Raw genomic sequence first — 19,242 nt, forward strand, 5'->3', positions numbered from 1 at the left:
ATGGATGCCCTTACCTTATTCTTCGTCTACTCAGAACAACCAACGTCACCACCATCGACGTCGACCTCCCCGTCTGCTTCGCCGCTGCTTCGCCGGAAAACCCTCGGCCAAAATGGAAGGAAAACCCATCGCCATGGATGCCATGTTTTGTGTGTTGCTACTGCTTCATCTTCTTCAGCCTGCTCCAGCAGCGTCACTGCTGTTGCTCCGTCGTCTCTGAGCTTTGCCATCGTCGTCCATGGTGGCACTGCCTTCCCGCCATTGACGCTGCTTCAAGCTCGAGCTTTCTGCTTGCTGCGTCGACCACCTTCCTCCTCCTCGACGAACAGCTGCTCGTCGTCCAGTTCGAACCAAACAGACCCATCATGCTACTGCTGTCATTGCCCTCATCGACCACTCGTTTCCATGGCCAAACGACCTCCGTTACTGCTTCGTCTTCTTCGAGCTTGGGCATCACCATGGCCAAGCTGTCTCCGAGCTGCTGCCTCACCTTCATCTTCTTCGCATACACAACCAGTCGTCGCTGCTTCGTCTTCTTCAATCGCACCCCAGCTGCTCATGTTCTGCCTTCATCTGCTTCAGTTACTTCTTAAATCATGTTCATCATCGTTGGTTCGAACTTTGGTCGAGGCTCGTCAAGTTCGTTGTTGGTTTAGTCGTTTGTTCGTCGTTTCGATCCGGTTATTAGATTTTGAGTTTTTATTTTTGTCCGTATTTTGTTTTGATATTTCTCGAATCTAAAATCGGCAAATGTTTGTTTTGTTCATGTCTATCGTTTGAATTAATTTTTTAGTTTGTTCATGTGCTTTGTTAAATTAATTTTTCAGATTTCAAATGAAAGATTAATTAGTTGTTTTTCATGTTTGTATTATTGTTTAAATATTTGTTAGTTTGTTAGATTCAAATTGAAATTTAATTAATTATTTCTTCAATTTGTTTCATGTGTTGTTATGTATTTTCCAGAAATTATTAATGTTGTTTGAATCGTTTTAATCCGTCATGTTTTGTTGTTTTTAGTTCATGTTCATCTTTGCTTGAAGTTCATGTTTAATCCAGTGATTTAATGTGAGTTTTATGTTTGTTTTTGATTTGTTGATTTAGTTTGAATCATGTATTTTGTTGTTTGTATTGTTGTATCCTTGCTCATCCATTGATGGTCTAAATTAACCAGGATTGGTTCCCGATAGAATGAAAGCAGTTTTTCTTTGTACAAACTCGGTCGCAATTTTCCATTCGCATTAGCCGTAAACTAATAACTAATAAGTTACGTTTTTAGCATGTAATTAATTAAGAGATTTTCTTTTATTTTAGAGATGAACTTAATAGGAAAATATAGTCACTGTAGGTTTATCCTTTTAAATAAAATTGAGACGAGCCTCGACAAACAAAAATGCACAAGCTGCGGGGCCCTCTAAATGTATATATTAAAATACTTAGAATTCGGGACAGACCGTTTAGCGAATTTTACGGCCTTCCCAAAATAACAATACGCTAGTTGCTTTAGGCGCATCTTTAATAATTTAACCTTCTTAAACACGGGTGCACATTGATGTGACCCAAATCCAAATCTCAAGGGAGTCAAAATGTGTCGACGACCACGGGTGCATTGATTGTGACGTGGTTCGAGATGCATTTTCACGACGTTGCAATTCTATAAAAATAAATGACAATAATAAAAGCGGTTTAAACTTAATAAAAGCACGTAAGTCATAACATGTATTTAAATCAGATATTCAGCCATTATAACAATTTAAGCGACCGTGCTAGAACCACGGGATTCGAGGGTGCCTAACACCTTCCCTCGGGTCAACAGAATTCCTTAGAATTTCTGGTTCGCAGACTTCATTTGGAAAGTCGAAAATTTCCTCGATTTGGGATTCAAGATAAACCGGTGACTTGGGACACCAAAAGCCAAACATTTCCCAAGTGGCGACTCTGAATTAAATAAATAATCCCATTTCAAATATTGTTACTTAAAATGAAAAAACTCCCTCGCGCATTTAAACCCTTCGGGGCGGGGCGCGCAAAAAGGAGGTGTGACAGCTAGTTCAGCAAATAAGCAGATGGCTCGATACCATCTACCTATCATGTTATGCAGGTGAAGTAAGAGCAAACAAGAGGGTTCACGTCTTTCTTTACGAGAAACTATATTTTCATGTCTTGCATTGCCACAACGTAAATGTGTTCTTTAATTGTATGAAGATTTTTTTTTTGCGTCAAGTTGTATACATCTAGACTATTTCACTGAGTACGTGCTGTCTTTCAACTAGTATTTTTTGCCTTCGCTGGAGTTTTAACATGCGCCAAGAGCGTTCTAGGCATAGTTAATCACGAACAGCGCATATTAGCCTAACATGCGCCGAGAGCACCGAGCTTAGAGAGTTTGTTTCTAAATTATTCATTCATTTGGTATTTCTTCAATTGGTTTCCCTCTAGCTTCAATTCATTTGCCTTGTCTGCTATATATTTGGTTGAATCATATGGAGCTTAGTTTGAATTATGTCAAAGTTATAATATTATGATAGTGTCATGAAATAAAATTTTGTTTTATTTGTCTTGGTTTTGCTTTCCTATTTTATTTGTGGATAATTGTCTTTTTTCTAAAAAAATAAGAATAGCAGTTCAATGATTATGTGCCTTCGTTGTTCTCTATTCCTATGCTTGTGTTAGAAGGAATAAACAGGTTCTCTTGACTATGGTTTGGGATCTAAATCTCAAGTTTAAATTTAGAAACATAACTTTTTATTTCTTTTCAAGTTGAGACTGTTATTCAATTCGCTTTCTTTCATCTTAACATTTTCCTTTTTTATGACTCTGCTAGCCTGGAACTCTCTGTGAGCCAAATAAAGTCATGTATATATAAGTCACATAAATATTAATAATACAGCGTTTGATTGTTAATATTAACCAAACACCGGACAAGTAATACCACATTTAATATCGAGATTAAATATCCTTATACCTCACACACTAAGTCTTTCTTATTCCAAGGACATATGCATAGGGGCAAATTAGACCTTCAAAAATTGTGACAAAAGGGGTGCGATTGGAATTAAAATCAACACATATTTCGTTTTAGCTCAACTCACGAAGACTATTCAACTATATTTTATCTGAAATTTACATTAACGCATATAAAGATGACCTCTGTTCTTAGTTGATTCGTCAAGTCATCCAAAATGGAAGCAAGCTAGCAAGTAGCAACTTAGAAGACCTTGACTTAAGCTAAAAACCACATAGTGGAATCTCCAATACTGCCATAGACTAGGGACAACCACAGTATCAATCAGCTCAACTCTTCTGTGGCTCTAGATTGATATGCACTGCTTTATTCAGTAATTTTTTCCACACATATTTAAAGCTAGTCTTTATTGGTCAAGTCATCTAAAACGAACAAAGTTTTGCCCCATTTTATCACGGCATTGATAATTTGATATGATGACTCGACTAATTTCGTTTTCGCAACCAATGTTGGAAAGTTACTGAGATGTTTCTCTTTTGTTTTCCAAAGAAAATTTTTGCTGTGTAGAGGTGCTGTAATTCCTATATATATAACCTTCTGGTAGCTAAGTTTATTAAAACAGCAAACTAAACTACAGTAACTGAAAATAAAGAATACATATATAATTGAAAAGAGCAAAAGTAGAGTACTACTAGTGGCCGGGATGAAGGATATGGGGAATATTAAGTTATGGTTGTGGGTGTTTTTTCTGATGATAATTGTGGCGAATGGTTGTTTGGATGAAGAGAGAAGTGCTCTTTTGGAGCTGCAGGCAGACATGATGAGTTCAAATGGCGGAACCTTATACGTTTGGGCTGGCTATAATGAGAGCGGTTTTGTAGATTATTGTTCTTGGCCTGGGGTAAAATGCAGCTTAGCAACAGGTCGAGTGATCAAACTCGATCTCATACAAGCAACGTATGGATCTATGGACGGTTGGAATTTTAATGCTTCTCTATTTCTTCCATTCAAATCGCTGCAAGTTCTTCATTTGTCTTCATATAGTATTACAGGGGGGACAAAAATCGAAGGTAGTTTTACCTGATCTTGTATTGGTATATATTGTTGACCACCTGAAACTATATAGTATATATATTAACATATTTTTCTGTTACTGATTTTGTTATCCAGGAATTGACAAGTTGTCGCATTTGACTAACCTGAAAGTGCTGGATTTGCAGTATAATCTCGTCCATCCAAATGTTTTATCATCTTTGTGTTGGATTTCTTCTCTTGAGGTTCTAAAACTAAGTGGTTTCACTTGGTGGAAAAATTACAATGTACATATAGGTAATTTTTGGGCTTCCAAAGGGATCACATTTCATTCCTTTTGTGAGAAATTACATTATGTATATAGGTAAAAAACTACTAAATATTAATTATGTATGCAAATATATAGAAGTTATTGAATCCCCCTATAGTAACAAATAGTGATAAAGGTAACTCAAAAATAGGTTTAAGTTGCAAGTTTACATTTTAGTTGTGGCACTCTTATCATTTTCTGAGTCTCCTTGTTAAGATTTCTCTAGTTCTGTCAATAGGAAGCAACTTTTTGTAACATACAAACATATCATAGCATTATACTTTATCCTTCTACGTTACTTTTCGTATATTTATTTAAAGGAATTTATTATGGGGACAAATTTTTTGGAAATGGTTACTGTATTTTTCAGGCGAAGGTAGTGCGAAATGTCCAGGCTTGAGCAACTTAAGGGTGCTCTTGTTGGAAGGTTATAGAATCAATGATATCAGTATTCTTTCTGCGTTGGGTAAACTTCTTTTTCCATAACAAATCATAGATGTTAATAAACTAGTCAGGTGTTTTTGTTTCTACCCTTAAATAATTTTAAAAATTCACAAATCAATGTAGGCCTTGGTACACATATTGGACTGAAGAAATTAGAGAAACTCTATCTGAGTGATAATAGCTTCAATTCCAGCATCTTTTCATCTCTGAAGGATCTTCCATCTCTCACGCATCTGGATCTCTCGTACAATGAAATAGATGGAAAAATTGAAATGAGTGGTTTGTCGTTAGTCTCACTCATTAATCATATGTACCTGTATCAAATACGTAAATGTTTTTTTTTTCTTTGTGCTAACTATTTTATTGATTTACCTCTGTAGATATAGTTGCTCTCAGCAATTTGAAATTTATGAATCTCCAAGGTAACAAATTTGAGAGCTTTGTGACTACCAAAGGTACGTAGTTGATAACTTGAAAGTTGGGCACCTCGGATAACAACATTTTAGTTATTCACCCTATAAAGGCATAAAAATAAAAGAATACAGTATTAGAATCGGTTTTTAGCATTTAACCTCCTTTTATGTTATGACTTCAGTTGTAATTTTATACCAGAAATAAGTGATGGTACATGTTTTTGTAAGTCTTAATAGGCGTTTTGGACATAAATTTCAATTTTTTTTTGGAATTTGGATTTTTTTGTTTGGGTAAACAAAAATTTGATTTTCACTAAAGTTTGATTCGAAGATGAAGTTGTGCAATTTGGTTACAACTTTTGCAATGCATTTGGATGTACTTTTTTCCTAAATCATGAAACATGATTTATACTCCACAATTTGTCAAAACTATCAAATTATCCCAACTTGACTATCTTACCTGAAACAAACAAGTAAACACATGTAACGCTTAAATGCACTCTAATTTTTTTGTTAAAAAAGATAGTGAAAGTCGATGAAACTGATATTTCAGAAGATGAAGAAAACATGATATTCACAATGTAGAATTGTGTTGACGAAGGTTTCTTATCTATTACCTTGATCTTCTTACTGTTTTAACTTAGTTATAATTTCTCTCAACTGTAGGCAGTAACAAAGAGAAGTGAGTGTTTAATGGTTAGCTTGGTATTTAATTCTAGTGGGTAGATGGGATGTCACGACCCGGATTTTCCACCATCGGGATCGTGATGGCGCCTAACTTTTAGGATGTTAGGCGAGCCAATAGATAACGATCTAACACGCTAATCACTAACCAAAATAGTAATTAGCAATAATTTAAACTAAACGAGTAAAAAATGCGGGAATTTTATAACAATCTAAACAGTAATACATGACTACCCAAAGATCTGGTGTCACAATCCACAAACGTCTAAGAGTTTCTACAAATACTGGTTTAAAGAAAATACATTTATTCTCAAAATGTAAGAAAACAGAAAAACTAAGATAGAAGGAAGGGGACTCCAGAGTCTGCGAATGCCGATAGATCTACCTTGGATCTCCTGATGGATTGAAGGCATCAACCCAACTCTGATCAACGAGGTCCGGTACCGGAATCTGCACAGAAAGTGCAGAGTGCAATATCAGTACAACCGACCCCATGTACTGGTAAGTGCCGAGCCTAACATCGGTGAAGTAGTGACGAGGCTAGGACACAACGACAACATGAACCTGTGCAGTTAAATCATATACAAGAAAATAACAACAACAAAAACTTAACAGATAATAACGGGAAAAGGGGAAAATACACAAAGGGGGACATCAAATCCTGAAAATAGTAAAATTCAAAAACACAGTAAATATCATGCTTTGAACCGCCTGAAATAATAACATAGCAAACATGTGCACGACATCACTCTTCGTGCTTTTACTCTCGTCCTTACCATAAGAAACAACGGAAACGGCATGGCATCACCCTTCGTGCATTAACTCTCTCATAACATGGCATGACATCACCCTTCATGCATTATCAATATCAGAATACGACACGACATCACCCTACGTGCATTATCACTCACAGAATACGACACAACATCACCCTTTGTGCATTAACACTCACTCACAATATCTTGCATGGCATCACCCTTCGTGCTTTACTCTCTTCCTCACCCAAACAACATAAATAATAACAATCTAGCAAGGTAATCATCAATGACCAACCTCATTTTTGCATTTAACTTCACAATATAAATCGCAACTTGAGTCAATACTCAACCAATATCCAATACCAGGAAAACATAATAAGACTTGTTTAACATGAAGAATAACCAGTTTAAGCATGAACATTACGTATAAAGAAATACAATAGTCACAAGTATAAGACTCACTCGCATGCTATGATCCGACAATAACGTATAGATACTCGTCACCTCACTTATACGTCGTACTCAACAACTAAACACGTAGCAAATAAGGTAACAACACCTAATCCCTCAAGCTAAGGTTAGCCACAAGACTTACCTCGATTCCACGGCCTAAAATCAAGCCTCAACAACCGCTTTTCCTCTAGATTCCACTTCCGAACAACTCGTCTCTAATCATAATTAACTTAATAATATCAATTATCTCTAAAGAAATCAATTCCAATGCATAATTACAAGTTTCCCAATATTTTTCCCAAAAAGTCAAAAACTGACCCCGGACCCGCTTGATCAAAACTCGAAGTTCAGACCAAAACCCGATTACCCATTCACCCCCGAACCCGAATATACAATTGGTTTTGGAATCCGACCTCAATTTGAGGTCTAAATCCCTAAATTTCGAAATTCCTAAGTTCTACCCAAAAACACCCAATTCCACCATGAAAAACCCTAGATTCTAAGATAAAATCTTGTAAAAAGATGAAATAGATTGAAAGAAATGAGTTAAGAATCATTTACCTATAATTTGGGAAAGAAATGGTCTTTGGAAAATCGCCTCTTGAGGTTTAGGCTTTGAAAATTGGGAGAATGAATGAAAAATTCCGTCCAAAATCATTTTTAAACAGTTGCAGATATCACATTTGCAATCAGGGGTTCACAAATGCGAGCCCCGCAAATGCGAACATTCCATTGCAAATGCGAAGAATGTCCAGGACCTGCTCCAAACCAAATATGCACACAAGTCTTAAAACATCATACGAACTTGCTCGCGCGATCAAATCGCCAAAATAACACCTAGAACTATGAATTTAGCACCAAATTGCATGAAATTTTCAAGAAAGTTTCAAAACTTCTAACCTTTCAACCAAAGGTCAGAATCTCATCAAATAAACTCTATTTTCACCAAATTTCACAGTCATGACTTAAACCTGTACCGGGATCCGAAACCAAAATACGAACCTGATACCAACAAGATCACGCATTATATAATTTCTTTAAATTCTTATAATTCTAGTTTAACAATTTTTATCAAAAATCATTTCTCGTGCTAGGGACTTCGAAATTCGATTCCGAGCATACGCCCAGGTCCCATATTTTACTATGGACCCTTCGGGGCCGTCAAAATATGGGTCCGAGTCCGTTTACTAAAAATGTTGACCGAAGTCAACTAAAATCAACTTTTAAAGGCAAAAATTATTATTTTCTCAAATTTCCACATAAAGGCTTTTGGAATCGCACCCGGACTGCGCACGCAAATCGAGGAGAGATAAAATAAAATTTTTAAGGCCTCGAAACACAGATTCGAGTTCTAAAACAGAAGATGACCTTTTGGATCATCACATGAGGTCCTTTTATAAATTCCAAAAATTTGGGGTAAATTTTTAAAATTTAAAAGTTCCTAAGTCATAGATATTCAATGAAAAACTGATCTCAAAGGACTTCTCCAAATTTGAAAATTCATTTTCAAGTTGAATTTAAGAAATAGTAAAATTTTCATAACCAAACATTGTTTTGAAAAAAATATTGAAAAAAAGAAAAAATATTTATTTCCAAAAAAAAAAAAACCTTAGGCGTTTGGACATAAATTGTTGGATAATTTCAAAAAGGTAGTTGCACGACCCGGAATTCTCACCTTCAGGACATTTTTTGATGGCGCCTAACGTTTCACTTGCTAGGCAAGCCAACGTTAGAAAATCTCTAAGCCAATTTTTAATCAATTTCAATAAGTTAAGTGAATTAAACCGAAATAAAACTAAAACTGAGTGCGGAATGATATAAAAACCAATAATATCTAAATACACCCCAGATTTGGAGTCACAAGTTCATGAGCTTCTAGAGTTTCAAGTACAAAGTTTGAAATAAGTACAACTGTCTCGAACCATAAGATCAACAATAAATAGGGGGAAAGTGGAAGGGGGACTTCAAGGTTTGCAGATGTGTCACAACACAAATTTTCTACCGTCGGACTGTGATGGCGCTTAACATCGCACACTAGGCAAGCCAACGTTAGAATTCTATTTGCCTTTTTCCTTTACATTTTATAGTTAAACCCAACAAAGCTAAATCAAACAGAAATAATTGTGGAAGCACATAATTAACTAGTTATCCATATACTATTAACAAATATCGAAAACTGTTACCACTCAGAAACTGGTGTCACAATCACGAACATACTACGAATTACTACAAATACTGGTATGGAAGAAGTACATCTGTCTCGAAAGAAAATAAAATAGGAAAATAGAAACATAGGAGGGGACGTCAGGGCCTACGGACGCTAGCAGGACTTCCTTGGGTCTCCTGGATGAAGTATCTGCAACCGACCTCTCGATCAGCCACAATACAACAACAACAACATACCCAGTAAAATCTCACTAGTGGGGTCTGGGAAGAGTAGAGTGTACGCATACCTTACCCCTACCCTGAAAAGGATAAAGAGGCTATTTCCAGGAGACTCTCGGCTCAACAGGAGAGACAATAATATTAGAAAAGAAACAAAAGAAAAGGCATGTAACAACAAAAAGATGTCAGAAAGAAAATAACAACAATGAATAAATGAAAGGACAATAACACAAAACTATGCAAAACAACAATGTGAACTCAACATAGACCACTAACAAACCTAAACAAAACTCTATCAGACTACCCGGTACAAAGAGGAAAGAACTCTCGACTACCCTATAACCTACCACCCTAATGCTCAACCTCCACATGTTCCTATCAAGAGCCATGTCCTCAAAAATCTGATAGAGTTACATGCCTAGTATCAGTACAACCGACCCCATGAACTGGTAAGTGCCGAGCCTAACCTCGACGAGGTAGTGACGAGGCTACGATGGGGTATTTACAATATATAACCTGCATACAGTATATAATAAAGCAAAAGGAAGTACAGAACGAAATGGAATAGTAACTTGCAACAAAATAAATACGAAACTCAATTATCTTGCCAGTACTCAGCTATAACCAATCCTTAAGAAAGTTTCAATGCTACAGAATAAAATCACAACAGAATATGAATACATAAACAACAAAATAATGCGGCGCGCATCTTGATCCCACCATATAATCGGTAACTATATGAACATTTACCCTTAGTGCTCCTATTACAGCGTGCAACCCGATCCCACCAGTCCACCCTTATTGCTCCTCAGTATATCACCCTTATTCCTCCTATTGCGGCGTGCAACCCGATCCCACCTATCCACCCTTATTACTCCTATTGCGGCGCGCAACCCGATCCCACCAGACAATCACATTTCACCCTTATTCCTCCTCAATATATCACCCTTATTCCTCATGTTGCAGCGTGCAACCCGATCCCACCATATCAGTATCAATAACACTATAAGAACAAGTATTTTCACAATTTAGCTCAAACCCTCCACAACATTTATGCCTCAAACCAAATCAAACATAAATCTATACAATTAAGAAACTTTATCAATTAATACTACATAGCGAAACCAACCAATATGTACCATGAAGCACCGATAAACCAACTTAAACCAATAATGTGATACAATGAACTACAGAACAATTAATACCTTCAATAAAAAAAATATCTAACAAGAAGCAATTAAACATGGAAGCATGATTAAGCATGTAGCAGTTAAGACAAGAAAAACAATATATTAGGAACGAGGAAGGGAACAAGCTAAACAGATAATTTGGCGGCGCATAGGTATTCGTCACTTCACCTATACGCCACACACATGGATTTTCACATAGCAATTAAGTCGGGGATCCCTAATCCCTCAAGTCAAAGTTAGACACAACACTTACCTCAATCCAACAGACAATTCAAAGCTCAATTACTGCTTTTCCTCTAGATTTCACCTCCAATACACTCGTATCTAGTCATAATTAACTTATAACATCAATTATCGTTAAAGAAATCAATTCAAATGCATAATTATAGATTTTCCAATATTTTTCCCAAAAAGTCAAAAATCGATCTCAGGCCCGCTTGTTTAAAACCCAAATTTCGGACCAAAAACCGATTACTCAGTTACCCCTGAGCACGGATAACCGACCAATGTACTCCGTAAGTGTCGAGCCTAGCCTCGACGATGTAGTGACGAGGCTATGATAGGACACCCACGTAAATAAACCTGTACGGACAGAAATATACGAGCAACATAATAATAAATAGAGAATTAACGAGTACTATTGGGAGGGGACATGCGAAAGGGGTACACGATTCGATAAACACAACATGGAATTATAACCAGAAACAACAATAAGCCCTTAACTAGCAAAATGAATAAACAAAACTGCATAGCATCACCCTTCGTGCTTTTACTCTCAACCTCACTATGAAACAATAATAACGGCACGACATCACCCTTCGTTCTTTTACTCTCACTTTCATCATAAATCAATAGATACGGCACGACATCACCCTTTGTGCACTAACACTCTCCCTTACCATGTAACAATGAACATATAACAAAAAGGAGATAGAATAAGCAAGCACAAGCCTTACGTCCACAATGGTCCCACAATACCAACCTCAACTTCAGAACAATACTCAATTATCACAGATAACTCATAATTGCAGAAAGAACGATCAATTTAGTAATTAACTATTCTAAGCATGTATATATCACGATCAAAGAAAGAAATAGATTACAAGAAACAAGTCTCACCCGCATGCTTTGACCCAACTACAACGCATAAGTACTTGTTACCTCATTTATACATTGTACCCAATAATTAGACACGTAACAAATAGACAAACAAGTCCTAATCACTCAAGTCAAGGTTAACCGCGACACTTACCTCAATCCAAAAACTAACTTAAAGCTCAACCATGACTTTGCCTTTCGAACAAGCCTCCGAACCAACCAAATCTAGCAAATTATCAACCAAACGATTCAGAATAAGCCTTAGGAACTACCCACAAATGAAAAATGTTCAATTTAGGTCATTATTGAAAAAGTCAACAAAAGTCAACTCCTGAGCCCCTTTGTTCCAAAGCCAAAATTCGGACCAAAACCCGATTACCCATTCACCCCGATCCCGGTTATGTAATTTATTTCGAAATCTACCTCAATTTGAGGTCTAAAGTCCAATTTTTACAAAATCCATAGTTCTTCCCAAACACCCAATTTCCACCATGAACATCCTAAATTTAAGGTTGAAATCTTATGAAATGTAATGGAAGATTGAAAGAAAATAGGATAGAATCACTTACCAATGAATTGGGGAAGAAGGGCTCTTAGGTAAATCGTCTCTAGGGTTCTCTAGGTTTAAAAATTTGAAAGAATGAGATAATTCCCGTCTAACTTAGCTTTGACCAGTTGCAGATGTCGCAATTGCGCCAAATGCGAGGTCCCAACATCCCCCAAATGCGACCTTTTGATCGCAAATGTGATCTAGTGCTGAGGCAGCCATCTTCGCAATTGCGACGATTTTCTTCAGTATTGCGACCAAGACAGGAACCTGGGTTCCTCGCAATTGCAAACCCTGACCTCGCATTTGCGAGATCAGAAACCTGCACCAAAACTGAAGCTCACCAGCATTTCCTAAGTCCAAACCCGCTCTTAGCATATCAGAAACTCACTCGAGCCTTCGGGGCTCCAAACCAAGCATGCACACAAGTCCAAAATTACCATACGAACTTGCTCGCAATCAAATCGCCAAAATAACACCTAGAACTATGAATCAGACACCAAATCAAATGAAATTTTCAAGAAAACTTTAGAATTTCTATTTGAACATCCGGACATCTAAATCACGTCAAACTAACTCCGTTTTTACAAAATTTGACAGACAAGTCATAAATATAGTAATGACCTATACCAGATTCCGGAACCAAAATACGAACTCGATATCAATAAAGTAAAAAATTGGTCAAACCTTCAAAGTCATTAGGCCTTTTAACTATCAAATTTCGACAAAAAGCGACAACTCGAGCTAGGAACCTCCGAATTTGATTTCAGACATACGCCCAAGTCCCAAATCACGATACGGGCTCACTAGGACCGTCAAGATACAGATCCGGGTCCGTCTACTCATAACGTCGATTGAAGTTAACTCAAATGGATTATTAAGGAAAATTTTTATATTTTATCAATTGTTAACATAAAAGCTTTCTGAAAAATACCCGAACTACGCACACAAATCGAGGAAGGCTTAAAGAAGCTATTAGAGGCTTCAAAACATAGATTTAGGGTTTAAAACTATAGATGACCTATCGGGTCATCACAGTAGTATTTGAAGTTAATAGCTTATTTGGCCAAGTTTTTGGGAGGCAAAAAGTATTTTTTTGGTAAATAAAGTACTTATTTGAAAAATTAAAGTGTTTGCCAAGATATAGAAGTGCTTTTGAACCGTAACAACAAAAGAAGTTAATTTTGCTTTTGGAAATAAGTTACAAATTCTTGCTTCTTAAAAAGCAGAAGCAAAAAATTATTTTTAAGAAAAAAATATTCTCATCATAAATTCATATTTTTTAAATTATCCCCATTAATTTAACCTTTTTCTTTACTTTTTTTATTTCTTTCTTCTCTTTTATATTTTTATTCTTTTCTTAATCTCTTTCTTCCTATTCCTCTTTGGAATAGTCTCTATATTATAAATATATCTCTTTTTTTCTCTTTCTTTGTTATTTTGATTTTCTATTAATAATCACCAGGTTCAAGCACTCTATTCATCAAATATTATTTTTTTCTTTTGTAGTATACAAAAATTATATGATATCTAGTTTATATTTATTGTTTGCTGCATGTATATATTATTGTTGACAGGATACAATACTACCTAGTTTGTTATTTTCTCAGGAATAAGTAATGATTTTCATACATGTAAAGCACATATGTCCTACCAATATTATTGCTTTAGTATATCTATATTTTATATTCATTGAAAATTTTAATATATATTTTATACTTTAATTAAATAAAAATAAAAAATTACTTAAATTCTTTTATAATAAACATTTGAATTTATTTCTCCTCTTTAAATAATACTAATTGTAACTAACCTTTATTGCTCTTTTCGTACTTAGACACTCAAAAGTATTTTTTGAAAATATTGACCAAACTCAATTTGCTTATTGAATACTACTCTACAAAAGTATTTCTCAAATGAATTGGCTAAACACAAACTAGTAATCTCCAAAAGTACTTTTTTAAAAAGCATTTTCTGAACAAAGATATAATTTTCAGAATAAGTAGTTTTTGGAAGCTTAGCCAATTAGGATCTAAGTTGAAAAAGGGCGTTTTAGAAATTAAAGTATCCATTCAAAACAAAACATTTGGGAGAGGACTCAAAAAGAAAAAGAAAAAGAAAAAGAAAAAGAAAAAGAAAAAGAAAAGGTTTAGAGCCCTTAATTATATATCTAAATCTCTTGCATAACTAAAGTTTTTGTAAAGAAAAAAGAAGAAGAAAATACCTAATTTCGGACAATCAATAAGATTCTGAAAATATTCTTTGTAAAAAAGATAAAGAATTCTGCAAAATTATATCCCAAAAAGGTTTGTCTCTTTACAAGGAAAAAATCCATGTTAACCATAAAAAAGAAAAAAAGAAAAAGGAAAAAAATTCATCGTGGACTAATTATATTAATAGGGTTGAAACATAAATGCGACGACAATGTCAATAGAAATATGTTTCACATTCATTCTTCTTATATTGGAGAACTTATAATTCTAATAAGATATACTACTAAAACTAAGAGATTTGGTACCTAACTTAATATATATTTTAATTATTAAATATAGTTTTTAAATATTACACAAATTGACAAAGAGAATAATATATTGTTCGAATAGGAAAAATGTTCGAAAATAATTTGTATCTTCTATCATTTGCACGTGTACCTATATCAATAAATATATTATTTTAAAAATTATACAAATATTATTAAATAATGTGTTAGAGTTATTGAAAATATTAAAAATTATAAGTTCCTAAAAATAACGAATGTTAATCTCACTATGCTAGCTCTGACAATAATTTTATATTTACTGATGTAGGTACAAGCGCAAAGCGCGTACCTTAAGACTAGTAGACTAAATATATTGAAAATCTATCCGTTGAACCATTCATTCTCATGTAACACAAAGATATGATTTACTTTGCACTGTTTAACACAGGTAGCAAAAGAATGAGTTCTATGCGGAAATTAGAGCTTGGAGGTTTTAATTCCAACTCGACCAACATCTTACAATCCCTAAAATCATTCTCATCTCTCCACTCGCTTTCTTATAGAGATAGTAATCTCACAGCTCCGACCATCACTTACGGTAAGCTACAACTTAAAAATATTCTCTACCTTAGTACGTATCACCTCTTTTCTTTTTTAAATTAATTTGTTATTTTTTCTTCGATTCTATGATATAAGCATTAACAAATCTGAGCACATTGGAGCACCTATACTTGGAGGGATCATCTTTGAATGAGAACTTTCTCTCAAGCATTGGACAAATGACTTCTCTTAAAGTGCTGAGTTTGGCTTTTGGCGGCAATTATGGCACCCTCCCCAATCATGGTAGCGTGATTTTCTCTCTCTCTTTTTATTTTTTTTTTATTTTTTATTTTTTTATGCTAATGCCAACATTTCCATGATCTGATTAGACATAGCGTATTATAGAAATTTACTTTTGCTAAATGTCATATGTATGAATCTTTTTTTATCTTATATAGGTTGGTGTGAACTCAAAAATATTCAAGAGCTAGCATTCACTAACAACAATTTTGAGGGAACACTTCCTTCATGTCTTGGAAACTTGACATCAGTTAAATGGTTGGGTTTGCAAGGGAACAACTTCACTGGAAATATAGACTTACATCCTTTTTGGAGAAGACTCACACCACTTGAGTTCCTTGATATTTCATATAACCAATTTGAAGTTCCACTGTCATTCAAACAGTTCGCCAACCATTCAAAACTGACATACTTGGATGTTGGCCATAATACAATAACTACAGACACCGAATTTCAGAATTGGATCCCAAATTTCCAGTTGCAACTTTTTGCTATTCATGGATGTATAAACCTTCAGAAATTGCCTTCTTTCCTTCACTACCAGTATGACTTGAGAATTCTTGCTATTGATGGAAATCAATTGCCAGGAAACTTTCCAACCTGGTTGTTAGAGAATAACACCAGACTTGGAGCTCTTTATGCTAGAGATAATGCTTTCATTGGACCGTTGGAGTTGCCATCAACTTCTCTTCCCCGTCTACATACTATTGATGTTTCTAATAACACACTAAATGGACATATTCCAACAAACTTTAGTTCTGCCTTCCCAAAGATTAATCGTTTGAACATGTCACAAAATTTGATTGAAGGTCCTATACCTTCTGGGGTTAGTGGCATTTCTTTAAGAATTGTAGACCTATCTCATAATTTCTTGTCTGGAGGAGTTCCTAGTGATCTGACTAGTTCTCCATATTTGCTCTACCTTCAGCTGTCAAACAACAGGTTGAAAGGGCAAATATTTTCGAAGAATTTCAGATCAAGTACACTATCTTTTTTGTATGTGAATGGCAATAACTTTGAGGGACCACTACCTAGTAACATTTTTCTTAGAGACTTTATTGTACTGGATGCTAGCAACAATAATTTCTCTGGAGAGATTCCGAGATGGATTAGAGATAACTCAAATTTATTACAGCTTGATCTTTCAAAAAATCATTTCGAAGGCTCGATTCCCGTTGAAATTTGCAAGTTGAAGAGCATTAAGGTCTTAGCTATGTCTGAAAATAGACTTTCAGGCATTATTCCTTCTTGTGTGAGTGGTTTGCCCCTTGATCACATCCATCTAGACAACAATAAATTGGGTGGTGGACTTGAATATCTTTCCAACATCTCTTCTCTGATTACATTGGATCTTGGCAACAATAGTTTTACAGGAAGTATCCCACACACCATAGGCTCACTTTCCAATCTGAACTTCCTTCTCCTCAACCATAACCAATTGGAAGGAAATATCCCAGCTCAGATTTGCTTGTTGAACGAGTTGTCCATCATGGATTTATCTTTTAATAAGATTTATGGTTCACTCCTTCCTTGTTTGGGAAACTTAATACAAGCCAAAAGAGATGGAAAAATAAGGACTCTTATATATGCTTCATTTCCCAAGGAAGCTTGGTTAAATTTCTTGACCTGGAAAATTTCAACAATGCACTACCATAATAGATATTCGATGGGAGAATCTAACTTCGGTATGATGGATGTGGAAACTCAGGTCCAGTTTTCAACTAAAAGAAACACATACACTTATAAGGGAAGCATTCTAAAATACATGTCAGGTATTGATCTATCAAGTAATAGATTAACTGGTGAAATTCCCATTGAGCTGGGGAATTTGAGCAAAATACATGCGCTGAATCTATCACACAACCATCTCATTGGAAGAATTCCAGAAAGTTTCTCCTACTTACATGAAGTTGAGAGTTTAGATCTTTCCTACAACAGCTTGAATGAGAGTATTCCTGAAGGTCTACTTGAGTTACATCCTTTGGCGGTGTTCAGCGTGACATACAATAACTTATCTGGTAGAGTACCAGACTTTAAAGGTCAATTCGGAACATTCGACAAAAGCAGCTATGAGGGGAATCCATTTCTTTGTGGTTATCCATTAGACAATGAATGTAGCAGTACTAAATTGTCAAATACCTCCAAGAATGAAAGTGATGAATCTGACTTGGATTATAAGGAAAGTTTCTACATCGGCTTTGGCGTGTCTTATGGAGCAATCTTGCTGGGATTGGCTGCAGCACTCTGCTTCAATCCTTATTGGAGAAGAGCATGGTTTAGGCTTATTGAGACATTGATGCTCGCTTCTTACTATTTTCTCTTAGACAATGTTAGCCCTTTCAAGAATTGGCGGTGAAGGAGAGGTAATTGTTATTCTCTTATTGTATGAACTTTATCATTTGCTATGTTGCTACTTTATCATCCTCAATAAAATTGATACATTTCAGACATTTCTTTTCTCTTTCTTTCCTTTACGCTCTTCTAGTTTTTCATTAGCCTTTACGCTCTTCTAGTTTTTCTCTTTTATAAACTTTTAATCATCTTAAATAGTTTAATCTCCAAGCTAATTTGTACACATGTCTGCAAATTTCAATTTGTCCCCTATGACAAAACGAGCGTAAAAAATCTCTAGGGACCACCACACATCACTTCCTTCAATCAGATCCCAAAAAACAAATGTTTACAAACAGATTAGCCATATTGACATTGGAATGTGAAGCCTCGAAACACCGGCCTTTCATATAATTGGGGAAAACTATCAAAATTATATTGTTCCTAAATTCAAGTGCCATATGCACAGATTCATGAGAGAGAGGCCCCAAGTTCTGCAATTAAAATCATGGGGCAAACAGTTCTATAGGCTAATGGGTTAAGATTATAAGCCCAATACTGAACTTTTGGTAGCCCATTGGAACGACAAGTTCAATTTACATATAATACAATTCATTTAATACTTATTTAAGTATATTACAATTATTTTTAGAAAATTAGTATTTTAAACTATACAACTTTTAATATCCCTAATATCTCTCTCTTAAGATTCTCCCGTCTAAGAGTATCCTTATATATCTCTCTTGAGATTCTCTAACCTAAAAATATCCTTATATCTCTCTCTTGAGATTCTCTCTCACCCAAAGTATATTTATCCGTATTAATTCTTCTCCAATTTCTCCATTAAAATGATTCGTATATCCCACGCCTCTTCTCCTATTATTAATATGTATCTAATGTATGCTAATAATAAATATAATATACTCCCTCCGGTACACAATAAGTGTCCAATTTGTTTTTTTTATTTTGGTTCAAAATAAGTGTCCAGTTATGTAATAAAAAAAGAATTCAATTTGTTTTTACAAAATAACCCCTATGTACATATCACTAAAAAGTTTTCTTACTCCTCACATTAAATGTTTAATTAGGGGTAGTTTAGTCATAGTAGGTATTTTTGTATAGAATATAATATTATCTTAATGGACGTGCTAAAAGCAAATTGGACACTTATTGTGAAGCGGAGAGAGTACAATATATTATATAGTACAAAATAATAAGTATACAATAAAGTATAACATACCTTTATGTCATTAATTCCATAACCTGCCAACCAGAGTACCTTGAGATTGCTCAACCCTGTACATTTCTCATTGATG

General features: G+C 35.1%; 1 protein-coding gene across 1 annotated transcript; it reads left to right on the plus strand.

The window, feature by feature from the left end:
* The first annotated feature begins 3,486 nt into the window (after positions 1-3,486).
* On the plus strand, positions 3,487-18,045 carry LOC104234780 (cuscuta receptor 1-like). The gene is made up of 8 exons (XM_009788413.2): positions 3,487-4,032; positions 4,133-4,291; positions 4,675-4,770; positions 4,872-5,027; positions 5,129-5,203; positions 15,204-15,353; positions 15,452-15,598; positions 15,754-18,045. The coding sequence occupies exons 1-8, from the start codon at positions 3,666-3,668 to the stop codon at positions 17,949-17,951; spliced, it is 3,348 nt and encodes a 1,115-aa protein (XP_009786715.1). The 5' UTR covers positions 3,487-3,665; the 3' UTR covers positions 17,952-18,045.
* The last annotated feature ends 1,197 nt before the right edge of the window (positions 18,046-19,242 follow it).

This window comes from Nicotiana sylvestris, chromosome 12 (assembly GCF_000393655.2).
Source record: "Nicotiana sylvestris chromosome 12, ASM39365v2, whole genome shotgun sequence".
Lineage (NCBI taxonomy): Eukaryota > Viridiplantae > Streptophyta > Magnoliopsida > Solanales > Solanaceae > Nicotiana > Nicotiana sylvestris.